The sequence below is a fragment of the Apus apus genome, chromosome 1, assembly GCF_020740795.1.
Source record: "Apus apus isolate bApuApu2 chromosome 1, bApuApu2.pri.cur, whole genome shotgun sequence".
NCBI lineage: Eukaryota > Metazoa > Chordata > Aves > Apodiformes > Apodidae > Apus > Apus apus.
The window spans coordinates 50,581,231-50,602,791 of NC_067282.1; the positions used below are offsets into that span (position 1 = coordinate 50,581,231).

At 38.6% G+C, this 21,561-nt stretch overlaps 1 protein-coding gene across 1 annotated transcript in view; it reads left to right on the forward strand.

The window, feature by feature from the left end:
* GPC5 (glypican 5) overlaps nucleotides 1-17,877 on the forward strand; it is a 686,278-nt gene extending 668,401 nt beyond the window's left edge. The window contains exon 8 of the mRNA XM_051639362.1: nucleotides 17,535-17,877. Coding sequence (XP_051495322.1) covers nucleotides 17,535-17,692 — 158 coding nt within the window. The 3' untranslated portion in view covers nucleotides 17,693-17,877. The remainder of the gene's footprint in view (nucleotides 1-17,534) is intronic.
* The last annotated feature ends 3,684 nt before the right edge of the window (nucleotides 17,878-21,561 follow it).

The window sequence follows — 21,561 nt, forward strand, 5'->3', positions numbered from 1 at the left end:
CACTGGGCAAAAATGCTGAGCACAGCCTAGCTGTAGTTTTAATACTGTTATTGAACATTTAGACCATGAACTCTTTTAAAATACTCCTTTAAAAATAGAGAGAAAGATTTAGAACAGTTACACAGTGGGCATGGAGGAAGGCTTCTCATATTCAGGTTCTTAACACCAATAAAGAACCCACAGAAATCACTTACACTCCCAGAAGCACAATATCTTTCTGAGAAAAGTATTTGCACAGAGGAACACTTTGAAAAATGTCATCTGAATACAAAGCATTGGAAAGAGACTAGGTACAGAATTTCTAGTGGCTAGGTTGTGCTTGGGGACTTGGCTATGACAGTGCTAAGTGCAGTGCTTCAGGTAAGTGTCTGCCAGCACTCAGCTAGTAAAACCCTATTTTCAGGAATTTCTCTCTTATGAACTTATGAATTCATTTTGACATGAGAGTTCTCCTGTCACAAATAGTGCCTCATTATAGGAATGATTCTGGGGGTTTTTCGTATTAGTTTTTATTTTCAATTTTGCATGGTTTTTGAAGACTGTTGTCATTTGCAGATTAGAAAAGTTCTACAAAATGCAGAAAAGTGAGAAAACAAAAATAAATTTATGGTAAACATTGAGCGTTTTAAATCTCTGCATCACATTCAATTACAAAAAAGTTGTTTCAAAGTACACTAAGGATTAAAAATCAGCTTGATGAGTCTGCTCAAGACAAGTTCATCAGACTACCCCATTTGTGAGCATTTATATCTGATTTCATATAATTAGAGAGTTTTCCGTTAGATAACGTGGAAATCTGGCTAATAAGTATTAATTCCAGTTCAATAGGATTTCCATCTGCACATTAATTAACAGGCTTAGAGGCCAAAGAATTCAATTTCAGTCATGTAGTCTAACTTTGTGCGTAACACACACAACTATATTTCACTAGCTTCTCACTATATTAAGATATCCACACACATTCCAGATGTGTCATCTAAAAATATGCCTGAGTGTGTATCATTATTGAAGTCTGTGTGTCTTAATTTTCCTCTTTACAATTTCTTTGCATGTCACACAAAAATTTGAATGAGATTGACTAACGGTCCCTACCATGCTATTTTGGGTATTGCATTTCAAGTGTAAAAAAAATAGCCAGTTTTAAATACCACACAGTCTTCTTCCAGATAGTCAAAACAGAATGCATCTATAATACTGTTTTTCTTGAGTTTTCTATGTGCCAGCTTAAAAAAAAAAAAAAATGTTTTATTGATGTAACTTAAAAGAATACTAAGGTTTCGATTCACTGAATATAGAGGTGAAAGAATTTGGGTTTATGTTCAGACTTAAATTAGTCCTTAAAGTCCCAATTTTGTAACAGTGCCTAATCATACTTTGTTAAGATTTTTGTTGATATAAGGTAGTAAAATGTAGTAGTTGTCTACTGTCTATTTAGAAATCAGACCACCTGTGTGAAGAAAACTGTTGTAACAAGTCCTTTATGCTTTCACCATCCATATGCAGTGACACCCACTAAAACTAGTTTGTATCTGGAGAGTTGATCACTGCAACAATAAAGGGATTAAACAGCAAGATACCTCTCTGTTTTCAGTAATGTCTAGCAATGCAGAGGGTCTATTCTGTTCATTATGGGTACATCATACAATGTTTTCAACCGTTATAAATGAGCCACAGTTGATGGCTACCAGGTCTTCAGGAGAGACAAACAAGGAAGGAGAGGTGGTGGGGTGGCCCTGTATATTAGGAATTTTTATGAGTGCCTAGAACTAGGGTACAGTGATGACAAGGTAGAGTGCATTTAGATCAGGATTAGGGGCAAGGCCAACAAGGCTGATAGTGCTGTGGGAGTCTGTTATACACCTCCTTAACCAGGGTAGTGAGGTGGATGAACTGTTCTATAAATATCGGCTTGAAAACTCGCAGTCCTTTCCCTTGTGGGGGACATCAACTTCCTTAATGTCTGCTGGAACTACAACACAGCAGAGAGGGAACAGTCCTGGAAGTTCCTGGAATGTGTCAAAGATAACTTCCTGACACAGCTGGTGAGTGAACCAACCAGGGAATGTGCCCTGCTAGACCTGCCCTATGTGAACAAGGAAGGGCTAGTAGGAGATGTGACAGTTGGAGGCCATCTTGGGCACCGTGACCAGGAATTGTTAAAGTTCTCTATTCTCAGAGATGCCAGGAGGGGGAGCACCAAAACTGCCACCCTAGACTTCTGAAGTACAAACTTCCATTTGTTCAGTGGCCTGATTGCCAGAATCCCTTAGGAATCTGTTCTGGAGGGCATAGGAGTCCAGGAAGCCTAGACTTCCTCCTCTTCAAGGAGGAAGTCTTGAAGATGCAGAAGCAGGCCATCCCCATGTGCTGTAAGGAGAGATGGCTACATAGAAGACCAGCCTGGCTGAACAGGGAGCTTTGACTGGTGTTCAGGGAGAATAAGAGTATCTATGGTCTTTGGTGGAAGGAACAGGCCACTCATGAGGAATACAAAAATGGCCAGGTGCGTGGTGGATGCACCATCCCTGGAGGTCTAAAAAAATGGGTTGACGTGTTTCAGGAGATGGTTTAGTGGTTAGGAGCTGTAGTATGGACGGCTGGACTTGATGATCTTGAAGGTCTTTTCCAACTTTGATGATTCTATGACTCTATAATTCTATTCTACCACTTAAGCTCACATGACATTCCCAGACTTGCAGTTTTATTGACTTATTAAAAAACCTGAGTCTGCCTTTTCAGCACTTTCATTCCTCTGCTTCTTATGCTGAGCTATTTTAGGAGAATTCCCTTTGTAATTTAATTTACATTAGCTTTTGAATGCATTAATTCACTCTGCTCCAAATCTGCCTTTTTAGTTGTATAAGAATTTCCATCTTTTCATGTCCAATGTTTAGTTTATGTAACTTCAGTCCTGGTCTTCTTACACTGGTTGCAGCTTTTGATAGTACTAGTTCAGTAGACTACTTTTCTTAATGTCTCCTTTGCTGCCTTATCTTAAGGCAAAGGTTTCACCCGTCAATTTTGCGAGAAGTCTTTAAATAGTATCTATCAGTGGTAAAATAAAAATAAACCCAACTTGGTTTCTTTTTATTATTTATATTATCCCAAAATCAAATGCTTTAAAATATACAAGAGGGTATTTGAACATCAAGTATGTAAGAGAAGGTCTAAAGAAACAACTCATTTTTTCCTAAAATGTAAGCTTTTTTCACTGTATACTGAAGTTTTTTTTCACTTTAGGACTCAGACACTCTATTCCTTTGCCCTATACACATGCTAATTTCCTTCATGGCTCCTATTTGGAATTCCTCAAAAAGGTAAGACCCAATTGCCCTGAGAGATGCCTTGCTTCTGAACTGACTGTATTGGTTAAAATTATTTGCATCACACTTTGCTTTCTCCATCTTGAACAACCACTCAGATCTATGCCAGTGAATTTATGGTTTCCAATCCCTCCATGAACTCACAAATTCATGGTGTCAGGCTGAAAATCAAACCTCTGGTGGACCGTGAAACAATCCTCTCAGGATTTAGCTGTCGTTTTTTTTTTTGGAAGAGGACTATTTAAAAACTGACAGAGTTACAGGCACCAAGAGCTATCATAGAATCATGGAATCATAGAATCCTAGGGGTTGGAAGGGACCTCGAAAGGTCATCTAGTCCAACCCCCCTGCCAGAGCAGGGTCACCTAGAGTACATGACACAGGAAGGCGTCCAGGCGGGTTTTGAATGTCTCCAGCAAAGGAGACTCCACAACCTCTCTGGGCAGCCTGTTCCAGTGCTCTGTCACTCTCACAGTAAAAAAATTTTTTTCTGATATTCACCTTAAACCTCCTATGCTCTAATTTGTATCCATTACTCCTTGTCCTATCACTGGTCATCACTGAAAAAAGCTTAACTCCATCTTCTTGACACTCACCCTTTACATATTTGTAAACATTGATGAGGTCACCCCTCAGTCTCCTTTTCTCCAAACTAAAGAGACCCAGCTCACTCAGCCTTTCCTCATAAGGGAGATGTTCCATTCCCTTAATCATCTTTGTGGCTCTGCGCTGGACTCTTTCCAGTAGTTCCCTGTCCTTCTTGAACTGAGGGGCCCAGAACTGGACACAATACTCCAGATGCGGCCTCACCAATGCAGAATAGAGGGGGAGCTATCATATGTTTTAAACAGTCTCATAGCCAGGCTCTACTCTGCTGGAAGGATTCCTTCCTCTACTAACTCCCAAGAAACAATAGCTGTGTTAAGGGTAAGCACCTCAGCTTAAAACACTTCAGGAAACATAGAAGGGATATGAGTAATTGTTCTGTTATTGTCTGGCATATATTCATAAGCCTTTGAGTACAGGTTTCTTACAAAGCTTTCCCTGCTGCACTCCCTGAGGGATCTGAGTTCCACCTTCCTTCTCTTCATCTAAAAGAAAGAAAAAGTGAGTAATGTTGTCTGCCAAGGTCAGCGTCTCCAATTCTGCCAAATGCTGATGCTTCAATAGAGAATGAGTGTAGTAGAGGAGGTGGTCTTGGTCTGTCAATACATATTTAAGCTCATTAGAACATTTACACTTAAAGGACAGTGAACAGTCAGAATAAGAACTCAGTAGCTTAAAATGAAAAGAAAGCTCAAAGAATGACTCCAGAATGTACCCCCTCCTTTCCCATTACTCACCCCTGCGTTAAAAAACTGTCTAGCATTTTCACATACCTTTTCACTGACAATGGTACAGTTTCATTTACTATGCTGGAAGATCTGAAGGCAAAATTAATGCCTCAAAGAAACAAACAAAAAAACAAACCAAAAACAAAGAAGTGCAGTGCAAACTTACGATGTCTTTAAATTACAGGTCCACTCAGAGTTATGTTAAATAAAGGCCACCTTTCTGACTTCTCTTTGCTTTTCAACCCTCATTCATTGTTTACTCAACTTTTACTCTCTTGGATCAACATCTTCAGGCTAAAAACCTAAAATCTGGAAGTTCAGGTGTTTCTCATCCATCTGTACTCCTTTCCTCTTTTAAGATCTGCATTGTGACTAAAAACCTGTTTTAAAACATCTAAAAACTATCACATTAACCCAAAATAACACTTTGGTTACTTTCTTCATGTTTAAGTTAGTTAACAGTTAGATGGGCTTTCCCCTTCAGTTAAAAGTAAGGAGCAGACATGGCTTAGGTATTTTTAAGAAGAAACTCTTGAAACTATATAGTTTGGGGTTTTTTGGCTTCCTTTGTATCTACACTACTGATCTAGAAACAAATTAATATTCTTTTCCCTCAATCACTTCCTTTTCTCCACATATTATCTTGAGACCTATTACTACATTACTTGTTTTTTTTGTTGCAAGCCTGTAGACTGATACGTTGATTTGTTAGAAAATACTTTCCTCCAGTCAGTCAACAAGAGCCAATAAATAATTTGCCTTGTTAGGGTGTGAGAGCATGAAGGGGAGTGCAGTCTTACTTTCAAGTCAGAGGCAGATGCTTGTGAGACAAAATGAAGCATCCTTATTTGTGTGTTGCAGAATGGGAAACGTATATTTGTGTGAAACCTGCATATTCATATGAATTCTGCAAGGTCAGATTTCCTAGGGAGAGAGAAAACTGCTACAGGTACCAGGTTTAGTCTTTTAGTTGCCTGCTGGTAATCTCTGAACTTAAAGAATGCACTTATTTTGATGTTTAACTGTCCATTTTTAGTGACTTCAGGTCAAAGGTCTTGTACTTGTGGGATGCACTGAAATGCAAAGCTTCCTGTGGTGTTTCATAACACTAAACTCACTGAGGGATACAGATCAGTATTAGTCAGCAAGCATCATAGTATTTATCACAGATATTAATCTAGCATGAAAGAAAGTGAAGTACTCTGCTAGAAAAGACTGAATCTGAAATAAAAATCAGAGACCAAAAATAAATCTATGAAAAACTGTCATTTTAAAATTTCATAATCTGATTGCAAAATGCATTTCTAAGCAAATATTAAGAACTAGACTCTTTTCAGTCATATGCTTTTTATACATTCTCCACATAACAGCTGAGCTAAAACTTCAGGAACCATAAGTTATTAAAGAAAGGAAGGGAAATCAGCAACTTAAGAGAATCTCTGCTGTATTCCTTTTTATAAAGATAAAAGCTGTGCTTTTATTTACAGGGAAGGAATAGAGACAAGGGCGTCTACCTTCTTTATTGTAGCACACTTCCTTTCTTTGTCAGGAATCCAGTCTTTGATGTGGGTTCAGGTCGTATATCAATAGTAAATCATAGGTTTTTCTCAGTCTGTTTCTGGGTGCTGTATGGTGTTATGGTTTTCTGACAGCTTAAAACCTCTCCCAGATTATAACAGCATGATCCTTTTTCCTCTTGCCAGAACTTATCTGATCCCACTCTGGGGTTTTTCTAAAAGTAAGCTCAAGCTGCAGGAAACCTAACTCAGCAAAAAAAGTCATGGACTTGATGGCAGATCTCTGGGAACAAGTTCACCATGGGGATCTTGCACGTATCAATGCATGGCAACAGGTGGGTTTACAGCCCTCACCTGGCAAATGTGATAAGAAAATGGCTGCAAAGAGTCCTGCCTTAAATCAGCTTAAATTGTGGAAATGCATCATTAAATATGTTTTACAGGAAAAAGTAAGAAGGACAGTTTTATGTATTAGTGTTTTGGGGGATTAAGCTAATCCACTGGTTATGTTTCTTTTAACAGAAAGTGGAATGACTGGAATTCCAGGTTGACTGACCTGAAAAAAAATGTCAAAGTTACTCTTCCTCTTAACAACAGAAATTGGTTTAGTTCAGATTCTGTTTCTGGAAAAGATAAATTTTATACTTTCATTTTAAAAACAGCTTCCACACAAACAGTAAAATAATTAACTGCTGCAGTGCCATTAAAATGTAAAATAAATCTTGGGAATCTGAATTTTTTTTTTTTTAATTGAAAAATATTTATTTTTCTTAATGACCCTTATTTATAACATTCTGCCTCAACCCAAGTTCACACAGTACTTTCAGGAGTTTCAGTTCAAATTAATCTCCTTCTTCTAAACAGTATTTTTGTGTAAACCAGAATTGTTGATTATAAGTCTCCTACAGCAAATTGCAAAAAGATTAAGAAATAATCACATGAGTAAATTGTTTCAAAGGGAAGTATTTTACATGGGACATCTGACTGGAAGGAATTTAGTACTGATCAGATGAAAATTTGAAGAATAAAGAATTTGCTTATATTTACCCAGTCTGATTTATGGGACTTTAGCCCTACTATAATTTTGCATTGATTGTGAAGCCTTTGCATAGGCTAATGATAAAGGTTAAAAGTCTCTCAGTAGTGAAAAGGATGGAAAAGATGGATTTCTTCATTTAAAACAGGCATTATTGACCATGCTGATTCCAGCACCCTAGAGAATTGCAGTTATAATGAATATGTCTTATAAGGAACATGAATTTAGAAGCTATTGCATAAGAAAACAATAGGGACAGATCTAATGAAGGTTACTATGGTTCTCTCTACCTCAGATGAAAAATCCAGTTGTGTTTTCGTCTGTATGCAAAACAAGTCTTTGAGTCATCTAACACTTTTCTATAAGCTAAAACAGACCTAGAAGTATACATTAAGTACTTCAACAAATAATGTTATCGCTTTCTGATTCTTAAGAATGTTAAATAAATGGAAATATTTGGAGGTTTGACACCATTTGTTCGTGCTACGCTAACTCATAAAAGCTTTGTTTTCCAAATGGAAGTACTGAGTTCATAAATGTATAATGTGAAACAAATGCCACTGTCAATTTTCAAAGAAAACTTTCAAATACTAGACTAGAGACTTTGTGTCTGCTGCTCTTGTAGCTAAAATAACTTGCCAGACTTACGTTACGATCATTGGTTACACTCTGTTTCTCAAATATACAGATTTCATAAAATACATGCAGTTAAACATAATTTGTTGGATTCATTTCCTAATATACGGTTAACCACGCAGAATTCTCATAACTAATGCCATTAGGCAGACTTCTTAATTGCTTTCTAACAATAACAGTAATATTATTATTGTGTTTGTAGGTGAAATTACTTGCATCTTGATATTCCCTGTGCATTTATAATTGCTATTTGTGTTGATTTGTGTATTATTACAATGATAATTAGAATATATAAAGTAAAAAAGGAGGATTTTAGATCAAATTATTTCCTCCAAATAAGTACCAATTACCCATTCCAGAGACTTTCTTCATAATAGTATCTATGTTTGGTGCATAGGAAGAGAGCAAAAACTTACCACAGGTTTTAACACAGAGTTTCAAAGAGTTCTTCCCTGCATCATGTTATCGCATAATGCATTATGTGGACACAGATTTCCCTGGGAAAACTGGTGAAAGCTGTCACTTATGAACAGAGTGAATAAAGCACAAGTAAGTTACTCTGAGAGATAAAGAAATCTCATGGTGGCTTGATTATTACCACACTTCACATAGAGACACAAAAATTCCCAGTCATTGATGATCTCCCTTTGTGCAGGCAAACTAAATGTGAATTTTCTGCTGGCTTGGCTCCTAATTGAGCACCAACTCACTGTTTCACATCACCTCGTGGCATATACATCAGCTTAGTACTAAAGGACCTGCCTGGGATCTGATAAAGGTTTCCTGAGCTACTTTTCTTAGCAATGGACTTGAAAAAACACATTATTGCATTTCACTGAAATAAATGGCCAATTTTCAGAAGTGAGACTCAGGAGATTAGAAATTTGCTGCTAGAATTTATATCACAGTACAGAACCTTCCTATGATGCTGATTTCTGCAAATTTCAGTGATTTCATATCTATGCTGTCAAGTAACTTAGCTTGTGAGTTGAGTTGTCTCCTGGTTTCAGTCCTGTTGTCTACTTTGCATAAATGTTAGTTCACTCCATGGCTCAGTGTTAAAGAAAAACTTCTCCTTTCCTCCAAAACAAACCTTAGGTTCTGTCGGTAATTCATTCCAAGGACTGCTTCCAAAAGGCAACACAAACCAGACTGCCAAAGGCTTGGATTTCTCTCCCTTAAAATGTCCCTCAACAACATGCTTTTTATTTTCAAAACACCTTCCCATGCTTGAATATCATATCCCAGAGCCTGTAATACACTCCTTCAGTTTCATGCTAGAAAAACAGCACCTGGTGAGTTGCAGCACAGCCCTCATGTTTTTTATCAGGCACTTTGAACTAAAGGAAAACAAACAGAATGATAACTGCATATTTAAGCTAAGGAGTCCACTGTGTGTAGCTGGAAAGAGATGCAGAGCATCCTACTGTGGAGATTCGTTTAGCTGTTTCTTCTGGTATTGCTATCTCCGAGCACATTAGACATAAAAAACTCAACACCACTCTGCCTGAAGGATCTCTTTCTGGGATGTGTATTTAGCTATGTAAATATAGCTGCAATGGCTTTTTCTGTACTTGAGCAGAAAACACTTTCATGAAAAACTCTTCTCAAATATGTTTGCACACACTTGACATTCACTGTTTTCATGGCAATATGATACTCCTGTGTCCTTCCCTTCAACACCATATGCAGAAATCAAAGAGTGCTTAAAAGTAGGCATTTAGGAATAAAACTGAAAAGATAAGACTACAGGTGAAACAAGTACAAACTAAATCTATATCCCACTTTTTTTCCCCTTAGTTTTCCTACCCAGAATTTCTAAAATGTAATCTATTTACCAGAGCTACATTATTCTGTATTTAATTTTGTTTTTCCACCAAAGATATAGTGACCGATATTCATTGGTCACTCAGTGGTGAATATGTTATGTGTAGGATTCATCTGTCCAAATTCAGACTAAAAATCTCTATCTGAATACTTCATCTCCTGCTTCTGCATTCACTTTTTTCCCTACATTTACAATAATGGCAGCCGTGGTAACTAACCTTGATGCAGGATAGGATTCAGTTTTCTAAATAGAAGTGCCAAAAGCCACTGGAGGTGCTCTAGGATGTCCAACACATCTTTAAGGGTTTTTACATGAATCAGGCTTCTTTTGGATGGGCAGCTGGATGCCAAGCATGATATCCCCCTCCCTTGCATCTAAAATGGCTGTAGATGGCTATGTTTAACCAACCGAACCCTAGCTGTAGATGTAGACTGTACAGATACGAAAAACTAAATGGAATTAATCATGCTTTACATATCATCACTTCAGTATCAACATAATGTTACTTTACACCACATTTGGGATGTTGCTCACACTTAAGCTTATAATTTCTGACACAACCTGACCCATATAACCACTATAGCAAAGCAGATATGAAATTCTGCTCTGCTGAAATATGAGCTCATTGTGATTTAAAACAGCCATACTTAATTTATTTTAATGGATGTATTTTAAGCATTCTGGCCTTCATAGTTAAAAAATATCTCATACAACTGAGAAGGTGTAAGGGTATTTTCAGTTTGTAATTTTTTTTTAATTTTGGCTTTTCATTGAATTTGGTTTGGTTTCTTCTTGCAAAAGGCAAAGCAAATACAAAAAATAGCATAAATGTAAAAGAATGACGAGAATCAATGGCTCTACTTTATAAGAATAATAAATAGGTGACCGTGTGCTCCAAGACAAACATTAATCATAGAACACCAGAAATTAAGGGTCTCAATGGACTGATTATTTACATTTTTCACTGTTATTTACCCCAACTCAAAGGCATCAGGCAATGGTCACAGGCAGACTCAAATAGTGAAACAGAAACATTACCTTTTTGGGAATATCTATTCATTTTGGTCTTGAACCTTATTTCTCTTTCACCCTACTTTTACTGAAAAACTACTGGAATTGACAGAATCAGAAAAATAATTTATTGCACCCAAATTAAGATTTTAGACCTCGCAGAAAGACACAAGGGAATAGGACTAAAAACTATTTTACAACATGCAATTTTAGTATCTGTGAAGCCCATTTTATGTGTTAATTAATTCATTTTATTGATAGGGCAGCAATTCTATGTATGTTTATGCAATAATAGGTTCCATAATGCAAAAGCTTTCATTCATTCTACATGAATAATATTGACTCTTTAGGTTGTTTGTTTGTTTGTTGTTTGTTTTTTTTGTGTTTTTTTTTAATGAACCATGAGCAAATGGAGCTTCACTGAAAGACAGATGTGAAGCAATTCAGCTCAGTAAGCTGAATTTGTATTCAGATATGGCGAAAGAATGTGCAATAGTAAATAATTAATTTTTCTTAAAAAATTAAACCCTAAAAATCCTAAAAGTTTTATTAGAAATAAGCTTGACAATATTCCTGAGCATCTGTGGATCAGCTGTCAGCTCTCCTTCAGTAAATGAAAACTAAAAAAAATATAGCAGGGATAGATTTTTCACTAGATTGATTTCTGAGTTCATTCTCAGCAGAGGTATCTCACACAGAATCACAGAATCTTAGGGGTTGGAAAGGACCTCGAAAGATCATCTAGTCCAACCCCCCTGCCAGAGCAGGATCACCTAGAGCACATCACACAGGAACGTGTCCAGGCTCCTTTTGAATGTCTCCAGCAAAGGAGACTCCACAACCTCTCTGGGCAGCCTGTTCCAGTGCTCTGTCACTCTCAAAGGAAAGAAGTTTTTTCTGATGCTTAGGTGGAACCTCCTGTGTTCCAGTTTGCATCCATTGCCCCTTGTGCTTTCACTAGACATCACTGTAAAAAGCCTGGCTCTGTCTTCCTGACACTCGCCCTTGACGTATTTGTAAACTTTGATGAGGTTGCACCTCAGTCTCCTCTTCTCCAAGCTAAAGGGACCCAACTCCCTCAGCCTTTCCTCATACATCTCATATCACTGTTCACATCTTCAAAAACAATATAGTCAAAGAAAGGTAAAGCAATGTAGTTTCCTTCCCTCTGTACTATGTGTAAGTGAAATCCATTGAAGTTTTGTTTGTTTCATGACTATTGGTGAATTGTGAAGGATTTAATACCTATAGAATCACAGAATCACAGAATTGTTAAGGTTGGAAGGGACCTCTGAGATCATCCATTCTCTTTTTGGTTTCACTTACTGTGCAGTGGACTGGGCAAAAGTTGCATTACATCATAAAACTAAACACCAATCTTTTGTAGAGGATGAATACATGCACTACTACATGTGCATTGTTAGAAAGGCATACGTTCAAGCATAATATAGTATATAGTTTCCTTTTAGGGACATCCCTTAACTTTTACATTAAAAAGTTAGCTGCAAATTCCTGAAACCATTGCTTGGGTATCACTGTCCCTTCATTTTTCTTCATCATTATGCTATTTTTCTTTTTGCCTTTGCCTACAGATTCTTCAGTTTGCTTTATCAGTAGCATCCAAATTAATCTTCTGCTTTCCCAAAATATTATAGCTAGTTACTGACATCTATAAATTCATTACAAACTACCTACATGTCAACCTTTTTCCGCTATCTCATTATTGTAAATTACGTTTCCAGCTTCATACATAAGCATTCATCTACAACACATCAGGTTTTTAGTTTATTCATCTGACCTTTATGTATTTCTTTAACCTCTCATAAAGCTTCTTAATGATCTTACAAATTTTGAGACAGACCATCAACTGGTTATTGATGCTTCTCTTCACAGTTCTTGTCTTATAAGATCCTGAAATGTAGCTTACATATAATGAGGTCAATGGGACAGAATCTAGTTGGAGGTCTGTGACTAGTGAAGTCCCTCAGGGGTTGGTACTGGGACCAGTACTATTTGATATTTACATCAATGACCTGGATGAGGGAACAGAGTGTGCCCTCAGCAAGTTTGCTGATAACACTAAATTGGGAGGAGTGGCTGACACACCAGAAGGCTGTGCTGCCATTCAGTGAGACCTGGACAGGCTGGAGAGTTGGGCGGGGAGAAACTTGATGAAATTCAACAAGGGCAAGTGTAGAGTCTTGCATCTGCAGAAGAGCAACCCCAGGTACCAATATAGGTTGGGGGCTGACCTGCTAGAGAGCAGTGTAGGAGAAAGGGGCCTGGGGATCCGGGTGGACAGGAGGATGACCATGAGCCAGCAGTGTGCCCTTCTGACCAAGAAGGCCAATGGCATCCTGTGGTGTATTAGAAAGGGTGTGGTTAGTAGGTCAAGAGACGTTCTCCTCCCCCTCCATTCTGCCCTGGTGAGGCCACATCTGGAATATTGTATCCAGTTCTGGGTCTCTCAGTTCAAGAAGGTCAGGGAACTGCTTGAAAGAGTCCAGCACAGAGCCACAAAAATTATTAAGAGAGTGGAACAGCTCCCTTATCAGGAAAGGCTGAGGGAGCTGGGTCTTTTTAGCTTGGAGAAGAGGAGATTGAGGGGTGACCTCATCAATGTTTACAAATACATCAAGGGTGAGTGTCAGGAAGACAGAGCCAGGCTTTTTTCAGTGATGTCTAGTGATAGGACAAGGGGCAATGGATGCAAATTGGAACACAGGAGGTTCCACGTAAACATCAGAAAAAACTTCTTTCCTTTGAGAGTGACAGAGCACTGGAACAGGCTGCCCAGAGAGGTTATGAAGTCTCCTTTGCTGGAGACATTCAAAATGAGCCTGGATGTGTTCCTGTGTGATGTGCTCTAGGTGATCCTGCTCTGGCAGGGGGGTTGGACTAGATGATATTTCGAGGTCCCTTCCAACCCCTAAGATTCTGTGATTCTGTGATTTAAGTAATTATTTGCCCTTCTAAGAGGAATTTTGCATACAACTTTACAGGAATGTTGTCTTGTAAAAGCCACATTCTGCATTTTTTCTTATCTGAAACTCTGTCTATGCTTACTCAAATTCTTCCCCATATTTCAGTCTAATAGAAAAAGCTTGTGCCATAAAAGCTGTAATATGAATCTTCCAGAGAACCGTAAGAATTACGCACAGAGATAAATCCAGTTCTTCCCCATCTCTAAAACTTAGACAGGGCTTGTATCTGACAAGATTCCCACAGCAGCTCCTTTGGCAACTTGCTTTTCCCTTGATGAGCCAGGTTAGTTCTGATATGTTACTCAGGAGATAGAAGATAATAATGCAAAGTGTTTGAGGTTAGACTACAGTTCCACAACCACTTTCTGTTTTGGTTTCTAACTAGGCCATTATTACATGATTTTCCATTTAAAATCTTAAAACTCTTAAAGTCACAAGATGGCCCTTTTTAGGCAAACATCTACTGCTCAAAAGTCATAGCTCATTTTTAAAATATTTTTACAATGTCAATAGAAAAGCTCCATGTCAAATTAAAATCTACAATTATTTTAGGTTTTGACTTTCCAAATCAAGGTTAAAGGCTCTTCTTGAATATTGGAAGGAAATTGTACTGTTGCTGTAGCTATTCTGGAGAACATAACAGTTCAGCTTTTAAGGCTGCCAGTACTATTATCATTCACAGCCTTTAAATGCCTTTAGAAGATGTTAAAGACCATTATAAATACTCAGCAGCTGTTATAATATAATGAAATACTGTTTGGTGAAATTATTTTACTGAATTTTTTTTTTTTCTAAACTGAAGAATGACAATACTTTAAATTGCAGCCATTAACTGAGTTTCAAGGCTGATGCTGGGGGCATGCATGCCATACTTTGCAACTTTGCTTTATATAGGTTCATAAAAATGTTAGTTTTGGATTTTAATTCCCTATAGATTTACCTTCTACTCTGTTGAAATTCTGGCTTTTCTTCAATAAAAAAGAAGACAAACAAAAAAACCAAAAGCAACAAAAAAAAAATAGCACAAACTCTAAATCTCAGCTGAAACACTCAATTTATACCATTTTCTGTTCAAAATGTCACCTCTAGTGTGATTTTCATATTAAACTAGACATTTGCGAAACTTAAATGCCTGTTCTGTAACTTTCTTTCAGCTTCTAGGATACGAGGCAACCAAAATCGATGAAGTTTGGTTTTGGTTTTAGTTTCTTTTGCTATAAAGGTATGGATAGCTTACATTGTAGGTTTCCTGTCAACTATGACATTTAAATTAATTTAGAAGAAAGGGTTATTTCCATTACTGATTATGATATATGAAAGGTGACACACATGTTTAAAAAAAACCCAACCAAACAACACCAGAAATCTGACTCTATAGGGAAAACCCCACAGTTCTGTTAAAATAAGCTATTTTTAGGAGTGCTCTGTTCAGTGATTTTTTTCCACAGGAGTGTGTCTATGTTTCTTGAAGTTCTCATTTCAATGAATCCTAAATTATGGCATAGACTGAGTAAGTGAAAGATGTATATTTGCATTACATTCGTAAGAGTACATGCATTTAGCATCAGAGATTATATTAGATAGTTTATACCATTTTGATTGATGAAAGGAAAATGTATTGGTAGGTTTGAACATTTTTTTAAAACACTCTTTTCATGGGGGTTTCAAAGTTTGCAGTGTACATTTGAGGTTGTAAAGAAAAAACAAGCAATCAAAAAAAAACCACAACCATAACAGTTACATAGAAAAATTCCTATTTTCCATAGCATTGTCAAGAAAATTCTCACCAGAAATTAAATAATTGAATCTGACTCCCCAATCACTAGTTAATACGTAGTTATATTGCCTTTAGATTCAGATCACATACTTTCACTGAAGCCAACTTTTTTTTACCTGCATGATCTGGGAATGTTTTTCTTTTAATGACAATTTTCTTCCATAATAAGTGATATCCTGGATGTTTAAGATAAACCATATATATTACTCTTTCACTGCTATGATAGTGTATCTGTAAATACACTGGGAAAAATATGCTTCATTGTATCTATTGCACTTGGTGAGCTGCTTTGTTGTATAGATAGGAATTGAATTTTTCACTGTCTGTTAAAATTAGTCTTTTTAAACTTGGAAAATCCTCATTATTTCTCTGGAGATATGACACAAATACATTTTTTTCATTCTTCTACTTCCACACATTCCTTTATAAAACACTTTGATATACCCTGTTTGGTGATCCACCAAACATCCATGCAGTGAAGCGCTGTGTAACCGATCCTTTTCTAGACAGGTTACTGAATGTGCATGATCAGGAGTTGTATTCCCTCCTCAGCATCTCTTGTCACTCTTCCTCCTTGTATGTCCACTTGCATTGTACACATAGGGCTCATTTTCACAAATTACAGGTAAGAGCACTGGATCAATAAATCCACACCAAATACCAGTATATTCTGCTGTCTGAGTACAGCAGCAAAGAAGACAAAATTCATTCTAGCAGGTTTTTCAGACAGCATGATTTACTTCAGCTGACTCTACTCTTAATGCTTTTTTTTCAAAGCTACAGGAAGGAGATTTGAGTACATACAGCAAGTTCACAAAGAGCAGCTGTCAAGCTGCTTTTAGAGAAAAGTGTATTTTTAACTTAAGCATCAACAAAGTTGTTCCTTTAAAAAAAGAAGATTCTCTGTAGCTCTAGTTAAACCAACTTAACAAAGAGGATAACACCATGTCTAAAATATTTACACTTGATCACAGTCCCTTTGAATAAGGAAAAAAAAAAAAAAATTATCACGAGTTTATTAATCTTTCCTAATGATACAGAGTGGAAAGGGATACCTAAACTATTAATAATAATGTAGAAACTCAGACTGCAAAATCAATACATCAGCTCAGTAAAGCTGAGCTTCTTTCAAATGCTGCTGTTCCAACAGTAGAGCTTACCTTCTGAATTATATATGTATTGACCTAATTACATAAATATTGACTTTGCTTTATATGAAGCCTTTTTCAGTCTCAGTGTAATTACAATGTCAATATTTGTTGCATGTAATAACACCGAATTTAGACTTGTTAATTTTGATTGATAGTGACATGCCACAAGTTATTATATGGGATAAGACAGTTAGTCTAGAAGTATGCACAACAAATACAAGCAGCTGGCAATGCTGAATGTGACCAAGACATTCTGTTTCTGATTGTTTAACTAGACAGAGGAAATACACTGGGTGATTACAACCTTGTTCTGTACAAAGCACCATTTTGAGATGGAGAAATATTTACCTTGGTCTACCCTGGTCCAAAAAAGTAAAAATATTCAGCCAGGAACTCAGTAAACGTGCTCCTGTTTAAAGTTAACTTGACAATTTTGCCTTACAATATTGTAAAGTACATTTAAATTGTGCCAAAGTGGAGGCTTTATGTAGCAATAAATACACTTTGCTGCACACCTTTCACCAGGTACATGTCATTTTTTAATAACATCGGGACCCAAATACAAGCAATTTACATTAAATTATTTCCCTTTTCCTTCAAATCCAAGAAAGATGTAAGCAGTGGACTTTTAGATACTGCTGGGATTTGCAAAACTGTTCATTACAGTCAGGAAATGTTTGTTGATTTCTACAAGAACAACTTTGTTAGAGCTGGCAGACCTCTGAACTACTTTCAATGATGAATAGCAATGTAATACAGTGTATGCTTATAGATGCAATTATACAAGATTTTGAATTTGGCAGTGACATGAGAAACAGAAACCAAACTGTGACAGTCTGTGCGTGTGCTGAGGATATTTAAATTTGTTCTAGCTATAATGTGGTGCCAGTAGAGACAAAGCATGTACCATACTGTATTTTCTCATTTGTCTCAGCAGGGATGCCAGACAAGACAAACCTCAGTGACGTAAAGCAAATCCATCAAACCAACGATGGCAGCACTTTAGACACAACTGGAGCAGGATGTACAACAATGGCTGGTTATATGACATTTATGCTGATTAGTTTGGTAACAATATTTCTCAGTCTTTTATAACTGTTAACTTTGCCTTGATATATGTGTCTCATTGTCATCTGTTTATCCCCACTCACAAGCCTGGAATAAGGGATCAGATGGATATAGCAATATTTATGCTAGTTTGTGTGATATCAACCTCTCTGAACTTCGGCCTGAACATTAACAAAGTTGTTTGTGTAATATTCTTCTTGGGGGTGTTTTGTTCGTGGTTTTGTTTGGTGTGTTGTTTTTTTTTAACACCTGTATAGTCATGTAAAATCATGTATACTTTTATAACATTTTATGTTAAAAATAAGCTGACTATGATAATCTTCCTACTAAAAGCGATTTGTTAAAACGAGAACACAGAAAACACCAAGTGATGGAGGGGGACTCTGGAGATCATCTAGCCCAACCCTATGTTCAGAGCAGAGTCAACCAGAGCAAGCTGCTAAAGTCAGTATTTGAATGTCACCAAGGATGGAGACACTACAACTTCTCTGGGCAACCTGCTTGACTGCTTGAACACTCATTGCAAAAAAAAGGCTTTTCTTACATTTAAATGTTATTTCTTGTGTTTTTGTTTGTGCCCATTGCCTCTTTCCCAGTCACTGAGCAACAATGAGAAGAGTTTGGTTCCATCTCCTTAACTCCCCTTATCAGGTACTTATGCATTTTTATAAGATTCCCCCTGCATCTTCTCCATGCCAAACAATCCCAGCTGTCTCGGCCTCTCTTTGTATAAGATTTGTTCCCATCACTTAAAAAAAATTCATGGCCCTTTGCAGGACTCTAACCGATACGTTCATGTCTCTCCTGGGAGCGCAGACCTAGACACAGTACTGTAGATACATCTCACCAGTGCTGAGCAGTGGGGATCACTTTCTTTGGCCTGCTGGCAACGCTTTTCCTAATTCAGCCAAGGAACTGTCCACCAGAGCCTTCAGGTCCTTCTCTGCAAAGCTGCTTTCCAGCCTGCCTGCACCAGCATGCACTGGTGAATGGGGTCACTCCTCTCAAGGTACAGGCCTTGGCATTTCCCTTTCTTGAACTTCATGAGGTTACTATCAAGAAATTTCGTTAGTCTGCCCAGGTCCTTCTGAATGGCAGAACACCTCTTCGGTGTATTAGCTAGTCCTCCCATTAATGTATCCTCTGTGAGAACTTGCTGACTGTGCAATCAATTGCATCATCAAGGACATTATGAAGACATCAACCAGTATTAACCTCTGGAGTAAACCAGGAGTATCTGGTCTTCATGTGGGCTTTGTCCTGCTATTTGCAAACTTATATGCAACTGATAACAACTGATGACACAGTTGCTTAGCACTTAATGAGTTTTGTATTTAAAGTCCTACTTTCTGGGATGTGATCTGTGTAAAAGAAAAAATTCCCTTCTGTTTTTCTCCAAAAAGGAAAAAAATCCACAGTGTAAACTTAGCTAATTTTAGTAGGAATTACTTTTCATAGCTCAGAAAAACTGCATATCAAATACAGTGTATGTATATGCAGGCATATGTTTAACTGCATTTTATTGAGAGATAAAAGCAAGGTTAGGGTTCATTGTTGGACTAAGGTATCTTAGTCTGTACGTCTACATACAGATATTTACATATGAGCTATATATCTATTACATATCAGCTCTATAACTCTAAGCTGACACTGCAGTCAGTGGAAATACAGGGCAACATTCCAGTGCTAAAACAGCAGTAACATGTGCCAGTTAAGATGCTGTAGAAAAACCCTAACTTGTGTCCAGCTTCTTCTCTGAAGGACCTCAGGTCTTTTTCTGGGCCCTTTGTCAAGACAGTCTAGGAATTCCAATACATTATTCAGCTCATATGAAGACAGACACCTATGAAAGCAATTCAGTTGTCCAAAACTAAGTGTCTGGTGGCACTTAAGATTTCTTGGAATATCCAAGGCTTCCTCATGGGACCAATGTACATGTTGTAATACGGGGAATCCAGAGGCTTCCTTAAATGGAAGCCATCCGGAGTGGCAGCTGGTAGCTAAGTGGGATATTCTTGTGTATCTCAAATAGATCTAAACATGACCGTGAGGAGAGCGAACAGAGGCAGCAGCTGCAGCTGGTGCTCTGCCTTAATGGCAAACTTCACAGATTTAAGACGTACAGGGAGGTTCCCGAAGCCAGGGAAGCCCATGGGAGAGACAAGTGACCCAGAAGGGCTCAGCAGATCTTTTGAGAGAGAGTGATGTGGCAGGGGCATTGCTGGGACAACTGCATGGCATTGAAACATGGCCGCACGTGGAGGCTCCTTCAGAGAGTGAGGAGAGTGGACAGAGGCCGCAGCTGCGGCTTGTGCACTGCCTTAATGGCACTGAGGTAACACCATGGGGAGCGGCACGAGCAGGGCGTGTGGGCGGGAGTGAGAGGAGGTGTTGGGGAGGGCTCAGCAGGCAAAGCAGGAGGAAGATGGTCTCCACTCTTTCAAAACGTCAGTTAAAAGCAGTGTTGGAAGCCAGGCTGATCTGCTTCAGACGCATGCAGCTGTCCAGGTGACGGGCTGCATGGAGCGTCTGAGTCTGTCAGTCTTACAGGGTGACAGTGAGGACAACATCTGCGTGCGCTGCAACCAGATAAATGATTTACTCAACCTGGTTGCTGAGCTTACGCAGGAAGTGGAGACGTTAAGGACCATATGGGAATGTGAGGGGGAAACTGGTGGAGCTGCACCCTGCCATACTTAGGGGAAAGGCAGCAAGTGGCAGCTTCACAAGAGGTAGAAGATCCCCAGCCCTCTTGTCACCAGGAGGAAGGATGGGAACTAGGAGAGGACAGGCGGGGAATGGAAGCAGGTCCCTGCTAGGGGTAACAGAAGAGTTCTCACCAGACACTCCCCATATTTTCAGGTGCCCTTACAGAACGGATACAGGGCTCTGGAGATAGGGGACCAGTCAAACAATGATGCTGAAGAAGGCCCATCCAGGGAGCTGCCGAAGCAGCCAGCTCGATGCAATAGGACTCCTCCTAAGAAGCTGCCAAAGCAACAAGCTCCTCAGACTGGGACTGCTTCTGAGAAGAGCAAGAGGAGGGTGATAGTGATAGGTGATAACATTCTGAGGAGAACTGAAGGTCCCATATGCCAAACAGACCCTTCCCACAGGGAAATATGCTGCCTCCCTGGAGCCAGGGTGAGGGATATAACCAGAAAAGTTCCTGGTCTGATACAGCCCTCAGACTATTATCCTCTTTTGATCTTTCAGGTAGGTAGTGATGAGGTGGAGAAAAGAGGTTTGAGAGTAATAAAGAAAGATTTTAGGGCATTGGAACAGCTGGTCAAGGGCTTGAGTGAACAAGTTGGGTTCTCATCTGTCCCTCCAGTCTTGGGAAATGATGAGTGGGTTAACAAAAAGACCTCACAGATCGATGCCTGGCTCCAAAACTGGTGCTACTAACATGACTTTGGGTTTTTTGATCGTGGTTTGGTTTACAGGACACTGGGCCTGCTGACATTGGATGGGAAGACCCTGTCCCATGGGGCAAAAAGGGTACTAGGGCAGAAATTAACAGGACTTAATGACAGGGCTTTAAAATAGGTTGGAAGGGGCTGGGGGATAAAGCCAGGCTTTCTACAGAGAAGCCTAGGGGTGGAGTGGTGGTCAGGTCAGCTAGTCAAGCAGCCTTCCTGGACACCCAGCTTAAATGCCTTTATACGAATGCACGCAGCATGGGGAATAAACAGGAGGAATTAGAGATGAGGGTGAGCTTGCAGGGCTATGATCTCATAGGCATCACTGAGACCTGGTGGGATGGCTCCTATGACTGGAGCGTAACTAGGGACCTACTTTCTACCCTTTTTAAGGGTGTAATCTTCTACCCATGGGCATAATGTCTCCTTTCTTCCAGTAAACCAGGGACTTCATCTCACTGCCATGACTTTTCA